The 22,602-nt window shown below is 40.7% G+C and overlaps 1 protein-coding gene across 4 annotated transcripts in view; it reads left to right on the forward strand.

Annotated features, from left to right (window-relative positions):
* The window catches only part of FSTL4 (follistatin like 4), a 208,126-nt gene that overhangs the window by 156,951 nt on the left and 28,573 nt on the right, over positions 1 to 22,602 (forward strand). For all 4 annotated transcript variants that reach the window (XM_054287914.1, XM_054287917.1, XM_054287915.1 and 1 more), the window contains exon 7: positions 12,188 to 12,354. In XM_054287914.1, coding sequence (XP_054143889.1) covers positions 12,188 to 12,354 — 167 coding nt within the window. The remainder of the gene's footprint in view (positions 1 to 12,187; positions 12,355 to 22,602) is intronic.

Here is a 22,602-nt window from a genome sequence, read left to right on the forward strand (position 1 = left end):
TGGGAAAACAGAGCATCTGGCTGACAATATTTGTGATGAGTGCTGTGCTAAAGATCTTAAAAAGAAGCTGTCTCCAGACTCCTGTTGTGATGAATGCTGTTATTTGTGGTGTTTGGCATATGGTGGTTTTGCTGGCAAATAACTTAGCATTAAACAGTCTTTCATTTGGCCCATTGGGTTTCTGGTGTGTTTTAAATTAAATGTATATTTAAAGATTGTGTTGATATTTAATTTATAGACCTAATCAACAGTAATTCATTATATATAGTGCACTGTGCATTCCTCAAATGTTCAGTTCGTTGAGCTGATTTTAATTTGTAATCATTAAATGTAAACAGCATGTATCTGCTGCAATTGGCCTAAAAAGTCAATATTAGCAGCCCTCACCAAAATGGTGAGATCTAGGATCCTGTTCTTTCAGTACAAGAGAAATCTCTGTGCTGTTTGCTTGTATTGGGAGGTGTGGGTAGCATAGAGCCATTTAATGTCACACACAAAGAGATAATGAGATACAATTGATGGCAGTTGAGGAGGAAACAAAATATAGGAAAAAATTAAAAGGCTATTTTCATAGGAAGAAGGAATGGAAATGTGCCCATTAGAGAGAAGCTGTAGCTGCCCAATTGCTGCAAATGTTCATGACCAAGTGGGATGGAGCTTGGGGCAAGCTGGTCAGGTGAAAGGTGCAGGGAGGGTGGAAATGGATGTTCTTTGAGGTCCCTTCCAACCCAAACCATTCTGTGGTTCTATGTTTCTACGATTTTAAATGCTGTTGGTTGGAAGAGTTGATGAAACACGTTTTGAGGCAGGCTGGTGGTCTGGAGAGCAGAGGTGGGCCCACAGCACAAATGGGGCCAAGTTCTGAGATGCCAATTCAGATGCAGATTGCCCAGACTCGGGAAAAAGTTTCTCCGTTTTTGTCAGAGAAATTCCTTTGCTGAGAAGGGGTGGGGGCTGTCCCTGCAGAGGCAGGAGCAGGACCAGGCCTTGCTTTGTTCCATCAGCCTCTGCTGGACCTGGGAGGCATCAAATCTGGATGCAAGAGCTCTGCTGGGGCTGTGGGGAAGGGAGAGGGGCAGCAGCTGTCCATGGGATGGCTGGTGAGGGCTGTCAGTCACAGTTACAGTCAGTGAGGTGGGGTGACTGAAGCTCAGCGGGAATGGGAGGTTTTGGACAGGTCAGAGCTGGGAGCATGCTGAGCAGAAATGGGGCAGAAGGGCTAAAAAGTTCTTTTTTGGCAAATAATCCCTCTGTGAGGCCACATAACTCAGCTAAAGCAAACATGTCAAAGGTGCTCACGAGCATTTCTGAAGACGATTTAATGGTGAAGGGTGTTACAGAAAAATCCAGGGAGCAATGAATCATTTCTGCCTTCTGAGCTGCATTTGAATAGTTGAAAATAAGGTTGGGGATATAAGATAAGAAAAATAAAATTGTTGAATAGCTGCTTTCTAACTAAATCCTGCCTGTTGTGTGCAAACCTGGTGTATGCCAGCAGAATGAGAAGGGTGCTGGGCAGCCCAGGTGATGGAGGCTGTCACTGCTCCCCCTCCTGCAGCCGTTTCCCAGCACAATCAGAATGTTCTTCCAGTGCCAAGGGGTTTTATGTGACATAAGACTTATAAGCCTGAATGATAAAGAACAGCTTCCATAAATCATTTTGCTCTGCAGATGTAAAAGTTTCAAGATGCTGGTGTCAGGTTGATACACAAAGTACAGCTGGCCACGTTTTGCCAGCATATCTTGCTTTTCAATATGCTTTTTAATATGGTAGTCCAGGTGATTTGTTTTTCCAGTTACTTTCAAGGATGCAGCATTTATCATTTTTTTTACTGGAATTCAAGTTTCTTGCAGCAGAGGCTTCAAATCTCAGCTTCAAAGTATTTTTGTGTAATTAAATTTCAGTTTTATATGTGGATTTTATCTGTGAACCTCAGAGAGGCTTTAATAAGAAATCCAACATGCTTGTGGGTATTTGTGTGACACCTATTATCATGGTTCCAAGAAATCTTTTCAGACACCTTATTCCTAGAATGTCCTGGAGAGGTTTCATATGGGGGAAATTGAGGCAGAGTAGGGTTTAACTGTCTAGACAAAGATTAAATCTGCTTTTCCTGCTATGACTATAGCTTGACGCTCTGTAGCTCTCTGCAGAGATTTCTGCTCCACTGAAGAAGCCACTTTGGTGGCTGTACTTACCCATTCCTTACTGGTCCCTTCCAAACCTTTTGTTGTCCCCCTTGATTCCAAATCTTGTCCCAAGGTCCCAGCTGCCTGCCCAGCATTGCACTGGAGTTCTGATGAATTAACCAGTTAAAGGGTCTTCTCTGCAGGGGTTTCTGCAGAGAAGAGTTTAAGCAGGACTAAACCTGCCCACAAAAAACAATGTTGTGTTTCCTGTTGATAGCAGGAAATTGGGGGGTTTGTTTAGGAACTGTACTTTGCTGTCTGCTTTCCCTGCACCATCCTCTCCAGAAAGGAATGTTATTGAATTTTTATTGAACCTTTGCTGTTCCTCTGCACATTCTTGACTTTTTCCTTAACTTCAGTCAGGTGGTTCTGAATAAGGGAAGGACATGGTGAGAGTGCTGATGCCAAAGTTTTTACCAACTAATGTGTTTTGAAAGTGCAAGATGTTAGCTGGATAAATGTTGGTGCAGAGCAACCTTGCTGTAACCTTGCAGGATCCCCACTAGCCAAATTTCTGCTGTTTGGGCCATCTCCAGACTGGTACATCACTGCAGCACACATTATACTGGTCACCTTCGAGGGCAGGACCAGCAGCACCTCAGGATAAGAAATGCATCACAGCTGGTTTGGGTTGGAAGGGTCCTCAGAGATCATCCAGTTCCAGCCCCACTGCCATGGGCAGGGATTCCTGCCTCTAAACCAGGTTACTCCAAGCCCCATCCAACCTGAAGTTTGTCAGGTTGTGTCTTGGAATTGGCATGAGCACAGGAGAGCAGAGTCCTTGCATTTATTAAGCATCCTGAATGTAGCTTTAGTCCGGAAAGATGCAAAATCCAGATAATCACCGTAGCTAAATTTGCAGTCATCCATAGAAAGCAATGAAAGCTCCATGAAAAACATTACTAATGCTTATTTACAACTCCAAAGGTTTACTCACCCTGATTTGGTTGTTTATGAGCACAGTATATATATGGGAATGTGAAAGAAACATGCATACTTCATTGTAAATGCTTGGGATTTTTTTTACAAACCCTTCATCTGAATTTAGAAGAAGTGCAAGGTTAGTTTCTAGAATCCTTGTTTCCTGGTTCATCCATTTTTTCCATGCATCACATTCATTCCAAAATGCTGGCCAAGAACTCAAAGGAAAATGGACAGAGAGTGAAATATCAGAGCAGTTTGATAAGGCAATTTTTGATGACTCAGGGGTTGTAAATTATATGTGAATGTTTCTTGATCCCCAGATAAGCCATGGCCTGACTTGTCTCTATATTTGAAGTAATTTCTGTACACATCTTAGTGGTTCCCACGAGTCATGTTGAACTTAATGTTCTGACAGTATTTCCATGATAAACCCTGGGGGTTTATAGAGCATCCATAAAAATTCACTCCAGGGAGAAACTTGGTGAGCCACGTCCTCCACTAGAAGCTATCATCTTCTGCCTTAAATCAGGTATAAATCAGTTCAGATGTTGTAACTTAGAAAAGTTACAAAAATAAGTTTAGTGGGTTTTTTTTTCTGAAACTCTGAAATACCATAGTTTAAATATAGATAGTGGCTGTTCAAAGTCTTGTTGTTTTGACAGAGCCTGCCTGTGCTAAAGAGTTCCCAGTCTCAAAGCTAAGGAATTTCTAGATTTGGAGAAACTTTTTAACTCCTAAAAATGCTGAAATGAACCTTTTAAAAGAGACAACTTATGCTTTTGTGGCAATGAAACAACTGATGCTAATTCTGTCTTACAGTCCCAATAGGATAGAAAATGTGAAACTCAGAGAGCAGCTGCATCTTCACATCTGTCCCCAAAAACTCATAATGTTCTTTATTTTTTGGTGGGGTCAGTGAGAGGTTTTAATTCTGCTCTCCCACAGTTATTTGTAAAGAAGCAGAGGAGGACCCTGTAGTGTGATTTTTGACTGTTTTTAAGAAAAAGAGACAAGTTTTTGAGTCTCATGGTAAACTTGTGTGAACAGGTTGCCCAGAGCAGCTGTGGCTGCCCCATCCCTGGAAGTGTTCAAGGCCAGGCTGGACAGAGCTTGGAACAACCTGGGATAGTGGAAGGTGTCCCTGGCCAGGGCAGGGAAGGCAGAATGAGGTGAACTTTAAAGTCCCTTCCAACTAAAACCATTCTGTGATTCTATGACTCCCTGAAGGAATTCTGAGAGCCAGTTAGACCATTAGCAATTTTACTTTGCAGATCAATAAAGTGACTAGGGAAATGCATGGCTGCTGCAGTCTCAGCAGGATACTCTTGGTACAACATGGGAATATTTTATCAGAAATTAATCATATCAACATTGCTCTCAATCTGTGGGAATAGGAATTTAAAATAAAAACAAATGCTTTTATGTAAACTTTTTTCCAAAATAGACTACTTATGCCTATTTACATAATGAATCCATCACTACCCTCAGGAGATTAGATAATTAAGCACTGAACAACTTATATTTATTCATGTACTTTCAAGAATGAATTAATTATCCCTTCCTGCACAAACTCAATGTTCTCCCTCTGATTAGTAGCAGGAGGACAGTGATGGGATTTTGTGATGGAAAGTGTGTTGCTTATTTCCTTTAAAAAAAAGGAAAACAAATTGATCATTAGGATAAAGTACATAAAAAAGCTGTGTTTGGTTAAAAGTCAATATAAACAGTTTTTAGCCAATTTATTAGCAATGTGAATACGCTTGATTCAGATTCATATGAGAGAAGGGGACTTTTTTTTCTTAAATATGTATTATTTTTGGGACCACTTTGTGTATAATTTAGATAATTGTTCAAGCAGCTGTCTGAACAGAGTTTAGCTCTCCAGATGTGACATTTCCAGTGCAGGTGGCTCAGAATTACTCACCTGAAGATTCTCTCTACTCAGTTCCTGGGAGAGATCCCCAAGCCAGGCAGGGTGACCCAGGGTCCCAGGTGGGCTCAGAAGGGGATTGAGGCACCCTCTCAGGCATGGCCCCAGCCTCCAAATCTCAGGTTCAGAATTGATTCTCAGATGGTCTCAAATCCAGCTGCTGTAAATGATGCTCATCTTCCCCTGGAGCATTCCTTCCAGAGAGGAACATGCAGGTATTTCACAGAAACAGAACAGTCTGGTCTCTGTGAAGTTCTAATCCCCTTATAAGCTGGCCCAAACTCTGACATTAAATATTTTTTTCAATTTATACTTTATTTTCTGTGACATATTATATAAATAATCAGCTGCTCTGAGCAACTTGGTCTAGTGGAAGTTGTTCCTGCCCATGGGAAGGGATTGACAGGATGAGCTTTGAAGATCCATTCCAACCCAAACCATTCTATGAAATGTCATCAATAGCATTTTATGGACTCAGTTGCTGAAGAAAAGTAAAAGGTATCATAATATTTAATTATTTCAATGGCTGTTTTTCTCTTACATTTGTTCAAAGTCACGGTGACATGGGCTAGATGAGAGACAGTGTCTTCACCACCACACCAGAGCTGTGTCATGCGGACATGGACAAATTTATTTTGAATTCAACAACAAGATGGGGTTTAGCTTCAAATGTAAGGTTGGGACCTACCTTGGGGAGTCATAGCCTGTGGCCATCAAGAGTAATGACAGAAGAGTGCTTCAGGTACTAAATTCTGCTAGATATATAATTATAGCTTTTTATTACTTAAAAAACAGCATTAGTAATTTAGTAGAGAATTTACAGTAAAATGTTTTCTGAAGTAGCCCACAAAAAGTCCTGAGGATTTATAAATTACGTTAAGAACCTGAATAATTGCAGCTACAAAATAAAGCTGAGATATGAACATTTCTACTCAGCTTTAGAAATCATTTTCTTGTTCACATTAATTGAGCTTGCAATCCATAGAGGTATGTCTCTTTGGGGGACACTGAGCTCCTGAGATGTCCCACAGTGGCAGCTGGGCAGGGCTGGGTCACACCAAGGGTGCCCAGAGGCAGAGCCAGCTCCTGGTGGTGTTTGTCACAGGTTATAAAGCCAGAAACCTCATCCCCAGTCACCTGCACTGAACTGACGTGGGAGCTGTAGGAATTCTCTGGGTTCATTAATTGTGAACTACTTTAATCATGGTCATTAACAACTCTAAGCTCGTTAATTAATAACATAAACAATTTTAGTAGCATGACTGGCTTTCCTCTAATTCTAAGTTGGCGTTCAGAAAATAAGAGGTTTTTTCACTGGGTGATAGACAATCCTTTCACCCGACTGGGCAGGTGAGAAGATGTCAAATGTGTCTGGGTAAGACCAGCTTGTTGAACCTTAATGACCAGCAAAATGTGATGGCATGGCAATGTTTCTTCTGGAGATAATCCTAAAAACAGCCAGTGGAAGAGGTTTGCAAAGGCATGCAAACCCAGGGTAATCTGTGTACTGAGGTTGTTACTAATTCATTTATTTGGTCTATACAGTAGGGTAGAAACTAAATCAAATCCTAATATGAGCAATTTATAAGCATATTATACAATGTTGTACAGATTCAGACTCAGTGTGAATCATCCTTCATTGCTTTTAGCCTCTCCCTGCTGTGACTAACCAGATGACATCCCATCCCATCCCAGTGTGTCCCCAACAGCATCACCAGAGTCCCTCTTTGGCTGGCCAAACTTCACTTTCATGTTTACAAATGCATCTCACAAATAACACAGTCATTTTAAAATCAATTAGCTGCAGTTGGCTTAGCTTTAAGAGGGTCTAAAATTTCTCCAAACTCTATGCAGAGCCAAATACATCTCATCAAAATTATTGGAGAAAAGAGTAATTATAAAAGGTATATCCTGTTTTTAACTATGTTCTATTATTTTTTTCATTTTCTGGATTCAGTTAGCTCCTCACCTGAGAATGTGTTCAGCTGGAGAACTCTTTTATCTGTTGAAACAAATGCTAAAATCACCACTGACCTTCATGGCCACAAGGCAATAAACAGATTTTACTAATGCAGTGCATAAACACAGCTGCAGGACTTGGGGAATTAAGTAGACACTAAAGTTTCCATCCCATTAAATCACCCCTGACTTGAACCATTGCTGGAGAAACACGATGTATTTAGGGCTGTTACCCATGCTTCAGTTCACAAACAACAGGTCTCTCTGCATTAATTTGGGGGCAAGAATCAGTGCTGGAGACTTTCTTTGAAAGTCATTCTCCTGTTGAACATCAAACAAGGCTAAGATTTGGTTCATTGTCTCCCTTCTGAGGATGAGTAACAGGATTTAAAAAGTATTGCCTTGTCTCATATGTCTCATAAGCAGGATCTAAGCAATAGAACAAGAGTAGATTAAATATTATGGGGAAATTCTTCCCTGTGAGGGTGATGAGGCCCTGGCACAGGACTCCTAGAGAAAGTGTGGATGCCCCATCCCTGGAAATGTTCCACAGCAGCCTGGAGGGGCAGTGAGCAGCCTGGTCTTGTGGAAGGTGTCCCTGACCACAGCAAGCGATTGGAGTGAGATGATCTTCCAACCCAGAACATTCTGCAATTCTATGAGACTGTTTCAGCAAGGCAAGATATCCATGAACAACTGTAGCAATGATTGAAGGTGGTAGCAATACATTGAAATGTGTATTTTCTTTAGATTTAAGGGAAGATATCTAATTCATGATATTAAGCACTATTTAAAGTGTGAAATCTGTTTCTGTAGGTAGTGCAGCACAAGCAAAGGCAGGTGCCCAACATCACCAGGTAAATTATCTCCATGCCATGCTACATCAGTGAGGTTTTCTCCATAAATGTTCATTCCAGGCTGCCCCCTGTAATGACCTCAATTATACATGTCTTCATTGTGAAATTATGATTGCCTTTGGTGGGCTGCAAATGACAGCAGAGAAAAAGATTTCCATGATAAACCAGCACAACAGGTAATACCTGCTGCATTAGTATGCAGAGCTTGTGAAGGTGCAGTGTAACTCCAGCTTAAATAACACTGGAGAGGAGGAGGGACAGATGTTCAGCAATACCTTGGCACTTTTTTACAAGGAAAGGAATTACTAAGATTTCACATTCTCACATGTCACTGTGGGACCTGGTATTGCAAGAAGTTTAATGTAAGAACGTCAAGATGGTGACAGCTGGGTCACCAGAGGCGCTCAGTGCTTTGGGCTGAATATCACACCAGGCAGGAAAGGTGGGAGAGGATGGACAAGAGTGATCCCTCTCCTGAAAAACCCCTTGGCACTAACCCCCAGCGTGCAGGGAGGGATCCCTTACCCTCCTGAATAAGGGTCTGGAGATGGCACTGCCCTAACTCCTGAACCACAAGGTGTTCAGGCACTGAGCTGCTGCCATCACCAATGGAGAGTTTGTGGGGTCCTGGTTGCCTTTCACTGACCTTGATTTTGTTCCACATTTGGTGTCTCTCATCTACATGATCAGGGATTAGTCACAGTAAGGCACATCCTTACACCAATTCCCTTTTAAAGGGGACCATTACAAAGGCTTTACCCCTGTCTGGAACTATTAAAAATTGAGTGAAGAATGATAGCATCCCATTCTCTGATGATAGTATCTATGTCTGATGGCAAAATAGTTGGCAGGAACTTATTTCCAGCTGGAATAAGCTGAGGAGCTTCTTCAGCTGAAATCCCAGAGTATCAGGTTTGACACAGCTTGGTAACCATGGTCAGCAAGGACTGATACTGGTTGAACCTGTGGAATGTAGAAAAATGGTTTGGATGCCTCGTCCTTCAGGATTTCCAAATGAACATAACTTGAACATAACATTGCTTGATTTTAGGACCAAATTTCATTCCAGCTTGTTTTCTTCTGCAAATGAGCACCCTTTGAATATTGCCTATTTGTTCTCTTCAGTTTTATACCCATGGTAAAAATCCTTTTATCTCCTAAAGGTTTTTAAGAATAAAATGAACAGTGTTCAATACTTAATCTAGAAGCTCTACACAAAATCATTATGGTGACTTGAATAATTTTTGCACATAAACCAGCAGCAGTGTCTAAGCTCTATAACTTAATACAATATTGAGTCTTTTAAAAGAGTTTTAAAAAGCTCAGCCCTCACATCATCTTAGGGAACCCTGTTTCCTCCCCAATATACCTGCTTGTATAAGGAAATCTTTTTCTATTGAAAACAAAAAAGCAATAACTGAAACGACACAAAATAATTCTGTATTAGTAGAAAGGCTTTTAGATGTTAATTCGAGTCCCTCAAATGTACTGGTAATAAGATGCTGTCAAATATACTCCATAGAAATACTCTAAAAAGGAGTGTGTTTGTATTGTTAAAGTAGTCTGTGCTAATTACATGCTTTAACATAAAAAAACTCATCTCTTGGCCTCATATGGTTCATCCAAGAATGGCAGCTGTGCAAGGTGTCTTCTTAATTAAACCTTAATGTATTTTTCATTACTGTGCTTCTAAAAAGCAAAAGCCAAAGCCTCTTTAGCAGTTGTTTGTAAGATGGGCAGGAAGCCTTAAATTCCACTGCAAGAGAGCACTGAAAATCCATTGCTGAAGAAGGAACTTATGGAAGCCCAGCATGTGCCAGGGAACTCAAGGCACCAAGAAAAACAGCAGAGGGAATTAAGGAAAACAGCAGTAAGATGAAAAAACAATTCTGTTGTAAATGAATGGCCTTCTATTTCATTCCTCCTCAAGAGGAGATGTCCTCATTAGCCCTACTGCATGCTACAAATTATTGTAATTATCAGTTCTTTATCCTGTCAAGTGCACTCCAAATATTTTATTCATTAAAAGAAGCTGTTCATTATGTAGAAAATAACTACATTATTAGCCCCTATGTGCTGTTTCCATGCCTCAGGCAGCTGGGTGAGGGTGGTGGGATGAACTCTTCATCCCTGGAAGGGTTCAAGCCAGATTGGATGGGGCTTGGAGCAGCCTGGTCGAGTGAAAGATGTCCCTGCCCATGGTACCTGAAGGCAGTGTGATTTACTCACATATTATGTCTTCCCAGTGATCTGCTCAGTGATCTTAAATGGGTAATGTTCTCTTCCCAATATTCCTTCATCTCCCCTTTTGATTTTTAAAGTTTGATGGCCAGACTGTGTCAGTCTTCTCATGTAATGTCTGTGGGAGCCACCATAACACAAATAGTAGCACCACGTTGGTCAAACATTCCTTATTTTGATCAACCATCTATCAAAACTGTAGTTACCTTTTATTTGGAGCAGCTTGTACTCTTCCTGAAATAGCACTGGGAATTTTAAGTGGGAGAAGTGCTCACTGCTGGCAGACACAGCAATGCTGTATGGACCCTGCAGCCCAAAGTCAGCCTCAGATCCACAGTGGTGAACACTTTGTGGCACGTTAGCTTCTCACTTAGGTGGAAGAAGCAGAAGAGAAGGGGTGCTGAGCTGTCGGAGTATGTTTTCACAAGCAGGTTTTGCACTAATTCTTCACAATCAGTTGCTGTACCAGAGCACTGAGTCTGTCCAGGCTGCCCAAGGATGCTGAAATACACTGAATATTTTAGTGACAGATTTAAGAGGTTTGCTACTCAAGAGGTATTAAAGCAATTTTTCAATTAGATAATATGTGAAAAGGTGGAAAATTGCACTTGCAAATGTCGATACTGGGGTTTTTTTCATTTTAATTCCATGCAAGTGACATTCAGATCTTGTGTGGGATGTAATGACAGAGTTGTGAGGAAAGTGGATGGGATGAAGAGTAACTTTACCAGTTGATGGGAGGGAGTAACCTGACCCTTGTATGTCATTTTACAGTGTCACCACTGCTTGAAGGTTTTTTTTTTTTCCCAAAGCACATGGTCTTGGGTGAGGCAGCATCATTCTCTTATGTTTTACTGCTGCTGTTGCCAGTGGAGATGAGGAAGGAGCACCCTTGGTGCTGGGACAGGTTGTTTCATTCCCCAGCCCAGGTTTTGGAGTTGGCTGAAGCAAAGTAACACCAGCTGTGAACATTCCCTGTTCCTCTCAATGGGCCACTACCTTGAAAGACCAGTCTTCATAAATTACCTGTAAGATAGTTTACTTACTGCAGAGCTTGGGAATAAGAGGAAGCAAAAGCCATTGTGTGAATTACAAAGCTGTGGCTAGGGGAGCTTGGACAATGTGGCCTGACTGCCCAGTCACTGTCACTGCTGCCAAAATGCTACATAAAGACAATCTGCACCCAGGCTAGTTCTGGTATCAGGTCTGACCTTTCTGTGTGACCACACATGGCAAAAGATGCAGCCGCATCTCATGTCAGTGGCCAGAAGGAAACGATGTGACATAGTGTGGTTTCAGAGAGATGGTGGTGAGTTTTTCAGTTTTTTCTGCTACCTCAGGAATTTCTCTTGTGTGGCATACTTAAGTCAAAATAACTGGGGTTTTAATTTAAATAAAATATTAGAAAGCTTTTATATTTAGGACATCTGTATCTCAGGTGCCGCATGTGGCTGTGTTTGGTAAACAAGTTTTCAAGCTTGGTGACTTCCAGTGTTTGGGCAATTTGAAACTAGGTTTATCTATATTTCCGTGGCAGCAGTCTGACCTTAATTCTTCCTTAAGGAACAAACATGACTCGTCCTTTTACCTTTTAAAAGTACAAGAATGGTACCTTTTGAGGTACCATTTTTGGTAGGAGAGCCTTTGAGAGGCTTTCCTACCAAAGAGAGGTAGTGGAGTGAAAAGTGTTGTAGAGAGGAGTGTTGTAGAGAAGCAAGCCCAAATGATCTCAAGCTGGAGAGCCTTTATTTGTCCTCCTGTTCCTGACTGCTTTAAACTATTAAGTATAAACTACTAAGTATAAACTACAGCAGCCAGGCTGGCCAGCTGACCATCGTAGTGCCCTTATGCTACAGCTAAGATGATTCAGGAAAGGGGGGCAGGGAGTTTTATTGAGACAGAATCAATTTGTCTGTTACTTGGCTTTATTGTTGATGGGGTTTTTTTCATATATCATGGGTACCCCATCTCCTTGCCAAAATCCGCTGAAGTTATTCCCAGAATGAAAACAGAAGTCTGAGAGGGGAGGGGAGGAGCAGCTTCCCTGTTGATGTTGACGTTGTGCCCGTTCTCTTGCCCTTTGCAGAGGTGGTCCAGCTGAGCCTGCCCGAGGAGCAGCGGGTCACCGTGACCACCATCACCGTTGGCCTCAGCGCCGTGCTGACGTGCGGCATCCGCGGGGCGCTGCGCCCGCCCATCGTCTGGAAGCGCAACGGCGTCGTGCTCAACTTCCTCGACCTGGAGGACATCAACGTACGTCCTGAGCCTCTCCTGTCATTGTCTGATCACAACCCTGAGTATGGCCTCCTTTAGCAGCTGGTGGTTGTCAGGGTGCAGCTTTTATCTTATTGTTACGGAAAGCGGAAGCTGGTGCAATGTTTAGGATTTATGTCAGTATGTCTCAGGAATAAAAGCAAAGTAGTGTATGTGCAGGGGAGAGCAGGAGTACTCAGAATAAGTTATATGAAATTATGCTTCTCTCTTTCATTGGTTCCTCTTTCATTGTTTTCAACCTGTGCTCCAGAGACCTCAAAACTCAGGGGAAAACAGCTCTACAGACCACTCACACCTCAGGGATGTCTTTCCCAGTTCAACAAAACAGGTTCATCAAGAAGATGAAACAAAACATTTGTGGTGACTATGGGTCTCTCCTGTCTTTAATCCAAATAATCCGTTTTTATCTCAGATCCTCCTGTCTCTCTTGCCTTTGAGTCAATTCTCCTCTCTCATTCCTTGGCTGTTATTTCTGACAAGCAGTTTAAAAATGGGATTATTCAGCAGGGTGTGGCGATGCCCTCACAGGAAGGAAGATGAATCTCTTTTAATTCACAGTGCTGGTCTGATCTCTGAGTCATAGTTGGTAGTAAAGACAATACCTGAATGATGGTATAAACTTACTCATTTATTTAATAACATTTAATTACAGAGAGAGTGGAAAGTAGTGTACAAAAAATATGGTCTCTATTTCATTTCTCTTTTCATTAAAGTATATGGTAAATCAGGTTTTATTTTAATTACACTGCAGCAAGAGTTGATTTATATTTTTATTCAGTTCTTGTTAATTTGATAACCACTCAGTTCAGAGTTGTTGCAGTCAATACTATAGCTCCCTAAATTGTTGTGAATCCAGGATTGCTGAAATGGGAAAAATCTTTAGTTTATTCTTCTGCAGTAAAATTTGAAAATTACAGCACATGGGACAGAAATACACACAGAATCTCAGTGCTTTATTTGTTGACTCTTCCTTAGCAGGAAAATCATGTGCACCATGTATAGGCAATTACTGTGTGCACAAACTTAGTAATTAAAACCATCTAAACATCTTTTTATTTTCATCACAGCAAGTGTTATCTTTTTAAAATTTTTTGTATTTCTTGTCACTGCTTTGAGCTTGATGTAGAAATGCAGCAGAGCCTCTGAAAGCTAAAGAGCAGTCTTAGGATTTTGTTGGCCAAAAATAATGAAAATTTCATGTATTTAGCTTACATTTATGAAATTTTGGTTATGATGGCATTAATCTTAAAGAATTAAAGTTCCTGTGTGAACTGGACACAAAATGGCCGTCCAAGAACCTGAGTAGAAACACATTATTGAAGGACTGATGGTTCTTGGCTCTGAGGGTTCATTTGCAACTCCTACTGTTTTAAACAGAATGTTGAATACGTTTTCAGACTGCAATGCCAGTTCTTCAGATAACTTGGCACTGGCCCAAGTGGATTTCTGGTTTGTTTATAAGTAATTTTGTTTCTCATTGGTGATTCTGTGTTAAGAGGCAGAGTTATGTCCTTGCACATGAGCTGACTGGTTCCTGAATGATTCAACACTCCCATGGAGTGTAATACAGCAAAAAAACCATCACTTTTTGATCTGTTTCAACTAGTATATCACTGAGAAACTATACTAGAAGAGCATCACTTCTTGATCTGTTTCAACTAGTATATCACTGAGAAACTATACTAGAAGAGCACTCTGAGATTGCTACAAGGAGAAAAAACAAGATTTGTGCCTCAATTTTAATGTGTCACATATCAGTTTATGACCTCTATCACCTTGTCATATAACACCTGCTACTAATGAACATCAACTTTTCTAGTCTAATGAGCACCTCCACAACTTTTTATCTTTAATTACACTCTGTAAATATTTTATGTTCTGTACATACACTGCTGTCTGTATTCTGGTCTGATTGCTTGAGGAGGCACAATTTGGCCATTTTTTATTTTCCCCTTTCCACAGTGGGTGTTATGTAGGATGCTTGAGCTCAGGCATGTCTACTCTCTGGCTGCTGAGGATGGGCCCCTGCATGTCTGAAGCACTTGGTGGCAGCATGGATGGTCCTTCAGCTGCTGAATGCAGCCTTTTATTTATCATAGAACCACAGAATGATTTGGGTTAGAAGGGACTTTAAAGCTCATCTCATTCCAACCCCCCTTGCCATGGGCAGGGACACTTCCTCTAGACCAGGCTCCAAAATCTTGATCCAGCCTGGCCTTGGACACTTCCAGGAATGGGGTATCTGCAGCTTTTATGGGGAACATGTGTCAGGCCTCACCACCCTCACAGGCAGGATTTTTTCTTAATATCTAATCTAATCCTAATCTCTTTTAATCCATTCTCCATTCTCCTGTCACTACATGCCCTTGTTTAAAAGTCCCTCTCTACTTTTCTTGTAGGTTCCCTTCAGGTACTGGAAGGATGCAATTATGTCACTCTTAATCCTTCTATTTTCCAGGCTGAAGAATCCCAATTCTCTCAGCCTTCCCTTCTAGCAGAGGTGCTCCATCCCTCCATTCATCTTGGTCTTTTCCTAAACACCAAACAGCTCAGGTCAGGGGGTGGCAGCAGACAGTTCAAAGCTTCAGCCTTACATGGGTACACAAACTCACATTAAACAATAATCTATTTAAAGGCCCTGACAGCAGAAAGTAAAGGCAGTGTGCTTCTTAATGTACTTGAAGGTAGTTAATTAAATTACTCCAGTTTTCCTTTAGTACGCCTCAAGCAGAAACTCAATTGCATTTCTGCTTTTCACAATAAGGTTGGCAATTTGGCTAATTGGAAGTGCAACAGGAGATTAATTGTACCTTTTTAACTTCAAGAAAATCCTCCCTGCTCTTGGCACATTGCTAATCACATACAGACCTACAGGATAGTCACACACTTGGAAAAGTCCTGGTATTATATTTCAATTAAACTCTTTCTCTTCTAAATGCTAATTCAAGAAATCAAATTAAATTAGAAGCTCAAGTCTGAAAAAACAGAATCCTGCCAACCAGGTGTGACAGCAGCAGAGGAAAGGCTTTGCTTTGTTGCTTTATTCTCTCCAGATTCATGACAAATGTGATCTGAGAAGGTGACCTGTGTTCCAGGATAATACTGGGAGGGACTGAGATAGTCAACAAAAACCTAGATAAGCCTAAATTTGCACAGAACTGAAAGACTGAAAATAACTATAAAGCCTCGTTGTTTAACTGCATTAGTTAAATCACTTTTATGTGATATCTTGATTGGCAACAAAATATTTATTATTTTTCATTGCTCTCTTAATCAGAAGCTTTCATAAGCAACTAGTAACAATTTGTCATGTCCTGTCTATGGGAGCTCTGTTAATGAGTTGTCACATAGCTATTGCAAAAGAGCCATCCTAATGGTACATGTAATTAAACAGTTTTTCTTGCAAACATTTAAGATTGCTTTTAGCATAAAAATATTATTTCTCCATAAATTACCCATCCATATTATTTATCCATTAGAAGTCCCTTTGCAGTTCCACTTTAATAAAGTCACATCAACTTTTCTCATGCAGAAAATAACTATAATATAGCTGAAACTGATAAATTTGTTATAGCTATAAATTGATTTCTGACTACAAAAGTGAAGTGGTTAAAATGTGTCATCATTCAAAATAATATACTTTTGCCTCCTAGGAACAAGTGATATGTTTTCTCAAGTATGTGATTATGAAAGCATTCCTCAATTTAAAAATAAAATAAACTCCTCATGGAGTCAAATGCATGTAGTATTTATAGGGTATTGTTTCACATGATTTGGCATTATCTCCAGAGAAACATGTGTAAATTGATAGAATTTATAAATATAAGTTGCTCCTTCAGAAGCATGGTGAAAGAGAAGATTACCATAAGAAAACAAATGTGGTGAAGAGGTAGATAAGAATTTGGTGAATTACCAAGTGTTGTGCAGGTCGCTATAGCCTAAACTCATTAGTGTCTTTAATTACTCATTTCATTTTAATCTGTACAGTTTAACTCACACTGGCGTTGGGTCATTAGTTCAAAAATAGGATTTATATATTTATATTTACACAATATAAATTGTGTAAATACAGAGTTCTGCATTTCTGCTGATGTCAGGTAGGATGGCACAGCCCTGCCCTCTCCAGACATCCCACCCAGGGACAGGCCCAGAGCTCCAGACCACAGCCCTCACTGCTGGATTTCCCCATCCCCTGGGAAATCACCTCCATGTGCATCCCATGGCCCTTACAGGAGCTGTGCCCAGCTGTCTTGAGACACATTTCATGCATGCTCATGAAAATGTCCCTTTTCCAGGGATTTGAAACCCAAAGCAAACAGCCGACCTTTAAAGTGCAAGTCACTGGGATTAGTTTTCTCATTAAAAGAGTCTGTATGAAGACAATGTATTCATGTTGATGCTTTTCATTCAGATTCACTGTTAAATAACAAAAAGCTCATGTGTGAATAACCCCATTAATTCCCTTCTAATGGAATTAGGGCCATTAAAATGATCAAACCCTGGGCCATCCTAGATACTGCAGTGGTGCAGTGATGGGAGCAAGTTACACAAAGTTGGATATTTACAACCGAATCTTTTCTCTTTCACATCAAATTTTATGAAATTGCTTATAACTTCTTAATGTATTTACAGGCTCTAAAATAGAGGTTAAGTGCAAAATTACTACTGACCATATATTCTAAATATTTAGTCTCACATTTTGTCATAATGAAAATTACAGAAATTATATCAACTTGCATTTTTAGAGGAATGTACCTACTATTCATTTTTCTTGTAATGTTTTCTCTGAGTTTCTCAGGATGTAAAACATACCCATTTTTTGTTATATTATAATTACACAACTATCTAAGAAATTCATGTCCATATTTTCAAGGCAAAAAATTTTTGATTCAGCAGCATGTTGTGTTGAATTTTTTGAGCAGAAAAACAAGAAAAGATAAATGAATGCCCCATCACGCTATGTTTGCAACAGTATTCTAGCATTTGCTTAAGGCTGAATTTCTCTCCATGTAAATGACTAAAGTGATGTATAAAAACCAAGAACAAATAATATTAATGAAGCATAAGTTTTCAGCTTGTCTCTAGAAATGAATTATTAAAAGCATCAAAGAAAGTGATTTAAGGATCCATGATTAATTTAGTTTTTATCATTTTTATATGAATCACTCATCAATCTATTGTAAAAAAGATCAGAGGCATTTCATTAGTAAGGAAAAATCATTTCCAAAGTGATAGCCATTGTTGTAGATTTTGCATAATAATAATCTCATTAAATGCTTGGGTACATTTTGTTTTAAAATCCTGTAAACATTATCAGAGAGAGATTTCTAGGACACTGAGGATCAGGCAAGCTTTTTTAGTGTGAACTAGTTAATACTGGTTGCTTTGCTGGTGATTGTGAGATCAGGATGGTGTTTTTCTTCATCTGGAAGCGTTCAGGGCCAGGTTGGATGGGGCTTGGAGCAGCCTAGTCTAGTGGAAGGTGCTCCTGCCCATAGCAGGGGTTGGGCAAGATGAGCTTTAAGGTCCCTTCCAACCCAAACCATTCTGGGGTTCTGGTGGGAAACTGGTGACACCAGCAAGTCCCTTTGCCAGGACTGGTTTTGTCAGTAGGCACTGAAACCACGTTGAGGTCTCCAGCTTCCTTGGGCTGGAATGGAAGGGGTTAAAATGAAGTGAATTATTATTAGTAGTAGGAGTAATAATAGTATTAGGAAAGCAGATCTCCTGAGAGAGGAACTACACAGGGAACTTCATTCCCTCTGCCATTATTTCTGCTATGAACACTTTAAACCGTCGTGGTGAGAGGGTATTGGTTGTCTTTAGGGCTTCCCTCCTGCCCAGTATTTATTAGGAGCATTCAGTATCTAACTTGGATGGATTTAAATCTCTGTGTGGGTGTAAAGGGCTTGAGCAAGGGAGAGTGTAACCCATAGTGCCATACTGGGGGGTGACTGGTGCCAGTGTGCCCTCCCCGAGAGCTGGGGATGTGGGGAATCTCTGCCTTCATGTCAGTGGGATTGACTTTCCTGTTTCTTCTTCCTGTTTATGATTTGAAGTCATTCTGGTTTTTTCCTCAAGCAACTGGAAGCTAACCTAAAAAATAAGGGTCTGTGCTCATTCCTCCTCAAATTTCCTGAAAACCAGGAAAGTTTGACAAAAATTTAAAGGGTTTACAATGTTGGACTAACCCTAAGGCATGTTAGAAATCTTCATGAGAATCTGAAAGAGGCAGAAGGTGGGTGGCAGTGCCCTGCACCCTGTGGCACCACAGCCAGCTCAGCATCCAGGGTTAATGTGGCTCCTCCCTGCCAGCTCCTTCCTGGGTGTCAGAGCAGGAGATTTGTGCTGTTACAATCACAGGCTGGAATTCACTTGAGACAGAATGTGAACGAGATTTACAAGTAATATGCAATGTTTTACACATCTCTGAGCACGGTGCCCCTGAACTGCAGCAGAGTGCATGACCAGGGAATGCATTAGAATGGGAATGGGATAAATAAATATGAAAAATCTTGTGTTTGGAAAGACCAATGCCTTGGGTAATCAGTAGTGATGGAAAGGAAAGGAAATACTGTACCAAAAAAAAGGTATATATCCATTTTCTAGGATCTGCTTTGTTATTTTTTTGGAACAACTTTTTTTTTTTAATATTTTATAGATTACCAAGCTGTTATCAATGTAAAATGCAGAGTGATGCATTTTTTTACATCTTGAAAAGATAAAACATATTCTGAGGTCATTTAATCAAACATTTGGTTGAAGGGTAAATGCATGACATGAAAGGAGCTCATGAAGAACAGAGAACTTTTTATTTGAAAAAGGGAGAAAGAAGGTGATACAAACTCCTAGAGAAGTCAATTTATCAGTTGCCACTAGTTGACTTTATCAAGTATGAGAAATTATAAGCATAGCTTTCTGAATTATTTTTATTCAAAAAATTACTTTATAATGGATTTCATAAGGTAGAGGTGATGAACACCCTGCCCTTATCTGGCTGCTTTGATTTAGGGCTTATGATTCTGTGGGGTTAGATGGGCACCCCCTCCAGTTTCATCACTTCTCTTTCTTCCTCTTCACAAGAAAATGGTGAGATGCCCCATCCCTGAGCACCCATTCCAGAGACACCCCATCCCAGGAGGGGTTCAAGGCCAGGTTGGACATGGCTTGGAGCAACCTGGTCTGGTGAAAGGTGGCATATGAGCTTACAAGTCCCTTCCAACCAAAACCTTTCCATGATTCCATGATAATTCACCTTCCAGGTAAATGAGGAAAACCAAAGTATATCTCAGAGCTTGCTGGTTTTGCGTTTCTACTGATTGCCTGTTCTTCTTCATGGCGCCATATATTTAAATGTCCTTTCAATTCACTGTGAGGCATTACTGGGGTCAAGTAGGGCAGTAACAGCTCCCTGGGGTGTGCAGCAATTGCTGAGCCTCCCTGACAGCCTCAAAATACTGGTTTAAAGCTGGGATAGATTTGGGGAGAGAAGAATTATGTTGCATCAGTTTTATAGATGTTTTTGTTCTGCTCTGTCTGCTTTCAGGCTTGTGGTGACTTGGAGAACTGGCTTAACAAGCAAAAGCCATCTGAACTGAGTCAAAACATGTGAAATGATTTCCTCTGCTTTTTCCCATGGTGAATTATTCCCATTCCCTCTGCCCACCCCATCCAGATGCCAGGCACACAGAGCAGCAGCTCAGCAGCTATCAGTGCTCACTCACACCCTGCTAGCACAGGGCAGGGGCTGTGAGCAGCTCCTAGAGCTCCCAGGGGCCCTGCACCATGGAGGGGGATGTGGGGCACATCCCAAACACATCCCACAGCTTCCAACTGCAGTGCAGCACTCCTGGCTGCACGATGTGGAGTTGGAGGCTATTAAGGAATCAAAGACTCATCATTTCTTAATGCTCCAGGGCTTGGGTTTTTACAGCACTTCCAAATACACCCCTATGAAATACACAAAGAAAGTGCTTGTGCATAAGAATGCATCCATAGATATAAAATGAAACAGTGCAATCCTGATGTGCTAACTATATCCACAGGGAAACACGGGGAGAAAACCGTGAGCTGCAATAAACACACAGAAAGTCATTAATTTGTTACGGAATTCAGTCTGCTTTTGCAGCAACAAAAGGTTCAGTGTTAAAATTTAATGCCACAATCACTTTCTCCTTCCCACTCCTAAACACTTTCAGTTCTTAACAATTGTGTAGTTATATATGAATTTTCTTTGAGTGCAGGTTCTAATACAGGGTTTCCCTTCTATGCCTGACATGGTGATATGGTACTGACCTAAATCATCTTTGATAACTTTCTTTAAACACCAGAAGTCAGAAAATAGATTTTAAAAGTCACAAACTGTGCTTTTACCAGTATAAGCCCTGCTTTTCAGGAAAAACACTTTTGGAAAGGAAGTTAATAATACAATATTGTTGCACCTATTTAATTGTGCAAGGGTTTTTTGCTTATATTAATACATGTATTATGTATGCATAATATGATTATAATATATAATATAATTCTATATAATTATAATATAATAATATAATTCCAGTATGCACTGGAAATAAACAAATCATCCTTAAAAAGACAATTACAGAGCACAAACCAAGCATTCAGAATATTTTTCTGTGATATTTTAAAGGAAGTAATATAGTTAAATAGAGAAGATTATATTATCCTGGTTTTCCACAATTCCTTGGACTAAATTATTCTATTAAAGTAGCCATCCTGCTTTTCTTAATCTAAACTCAATTTTAGTTTCTTTTAACTTACAAAAACTGTTATTAATTCTCCTCCAGTGCAAGAATTTAATGTATCTCATGCAAATATCATTTGTACAGGGTTGGTGTATTTTCCATTAGCAGTTACTCATGCATCTTTGCTTTCCATCAGGAAAGATCTAACTGACCAAAAAAAAGGCAAATGCTTGAAATGGGGATTTTCGAGTAGATACTTGTAATAATGTATTGGAGAACTTAACCAGCTTATCCCATAGCATAGATACCTGAGACCAAGGTGACAATAATATCTTAGATGCTTTTGATTATAGATAATGGATTTCAGATAATCTGTGGATTTACTCTGGTTCTTTATAATTGTTCACACATTTGCCCATGGGAGCAGCACAACCAGCAGAACCAGGTTGTGATTGTGGGTGTGTCTGTGCCCTCTCAGGTGAAGGTCTGTGCTTTGGGAAGGGTTGTGTCCTGCCAGTAAACTCCTTATTTCTCAGTGCTCACTTTCAACCTGCCTTAAAACATGTCTAAAAACTAGGCAAGCTCTCAGAATTCTCTCCCCTCTGCCAGTGCTGACCTGCCACTGAGAGGTGAGGCATGAATGTGCGTCTTAATGCCAGACAGAGGATTTTGGAGAAGGTTCCTGAGCTGACAGAAGTAGTGCCAGATCAATCCATTCTGCAGGAGATGGGCTGTTTTGTACTTCTCTTGAAGGGTGCCAGCTGGCATTGCATGTCTGCTGCAGAATCACAGCTTCCTTCAAAAAATGTTCAAAGTGTGGTGTCTGGAAAGGAGGGTTCAAACTGTAAAGCACATGCACCCTGAGCAGGCAGCAAATGTGACATGTAAGGAGCCCCAGAAGGTTTGGGTTTAGAAATCAGCCCATGTGCTGATCAAACAGCCCCAGCCTGTGATCTCTGGGTCCTGGGCAGGGCTTGGCAGCAGCAGGGGGATGTGGATGGTTCCTCACAGAGCTGGAGCTGCCGTGGGTGAGCAGGGAAGGAGCAGCATCAGAACTCGTGTGTGTGTGTGTGTGGATTCCCTTCCTCCAGCACAAAGGAATCAGCACGCAAGTTCTGGACTCTGAGCCAGCAGATCAAAGTGATGTTCCTGTTTAGTCTGTCCCCCCTGGTGGGTGCTGCCATGCAGAGGAGGCACTGAGCTGTCACCTCCTGACTGCTGCATGTCCCAGACACAGGGGTGGCAGCAGGCAGCACCTCCTGGAAGGGCTTCCCTGCACATCCTGGGCTGCAGGCTGCTTCCAGCTGCACTTTGGAGCTCTGAAAACAAATTCTTGTGTTTTCATAAGCAGAACCACTCTCCAGCATTCACCCTCTTGTACTGGGTTTGTGCCACCCTGACTCAAAGTTGAATTTTCCCATAATATTGTAGTTAAATTACTCAAAGAGTTCAGTTTGACATATTTCACACGTGAGGATGATTACAGAAAAATCTTTCAGCTCATGAGCTGTTTCAAAATGTATCC

Source organism: Melozone crissalis, unplaced genomic scaffold (assembly GCF_028551555.1).
Source record: "Melozone crissalis strain CALT ecotype California unplaced genomic scaffold, PUWL_Pcris_2 ptg000061l_1, whole genome shotgun sequence".
Taxonomy (NCBI): domain Eukaryota; kingdom Metazoa; phylum Chordata; class Aves; order Passeriformes; family Passerellidae; genus Melozone; species Melozone crissalis.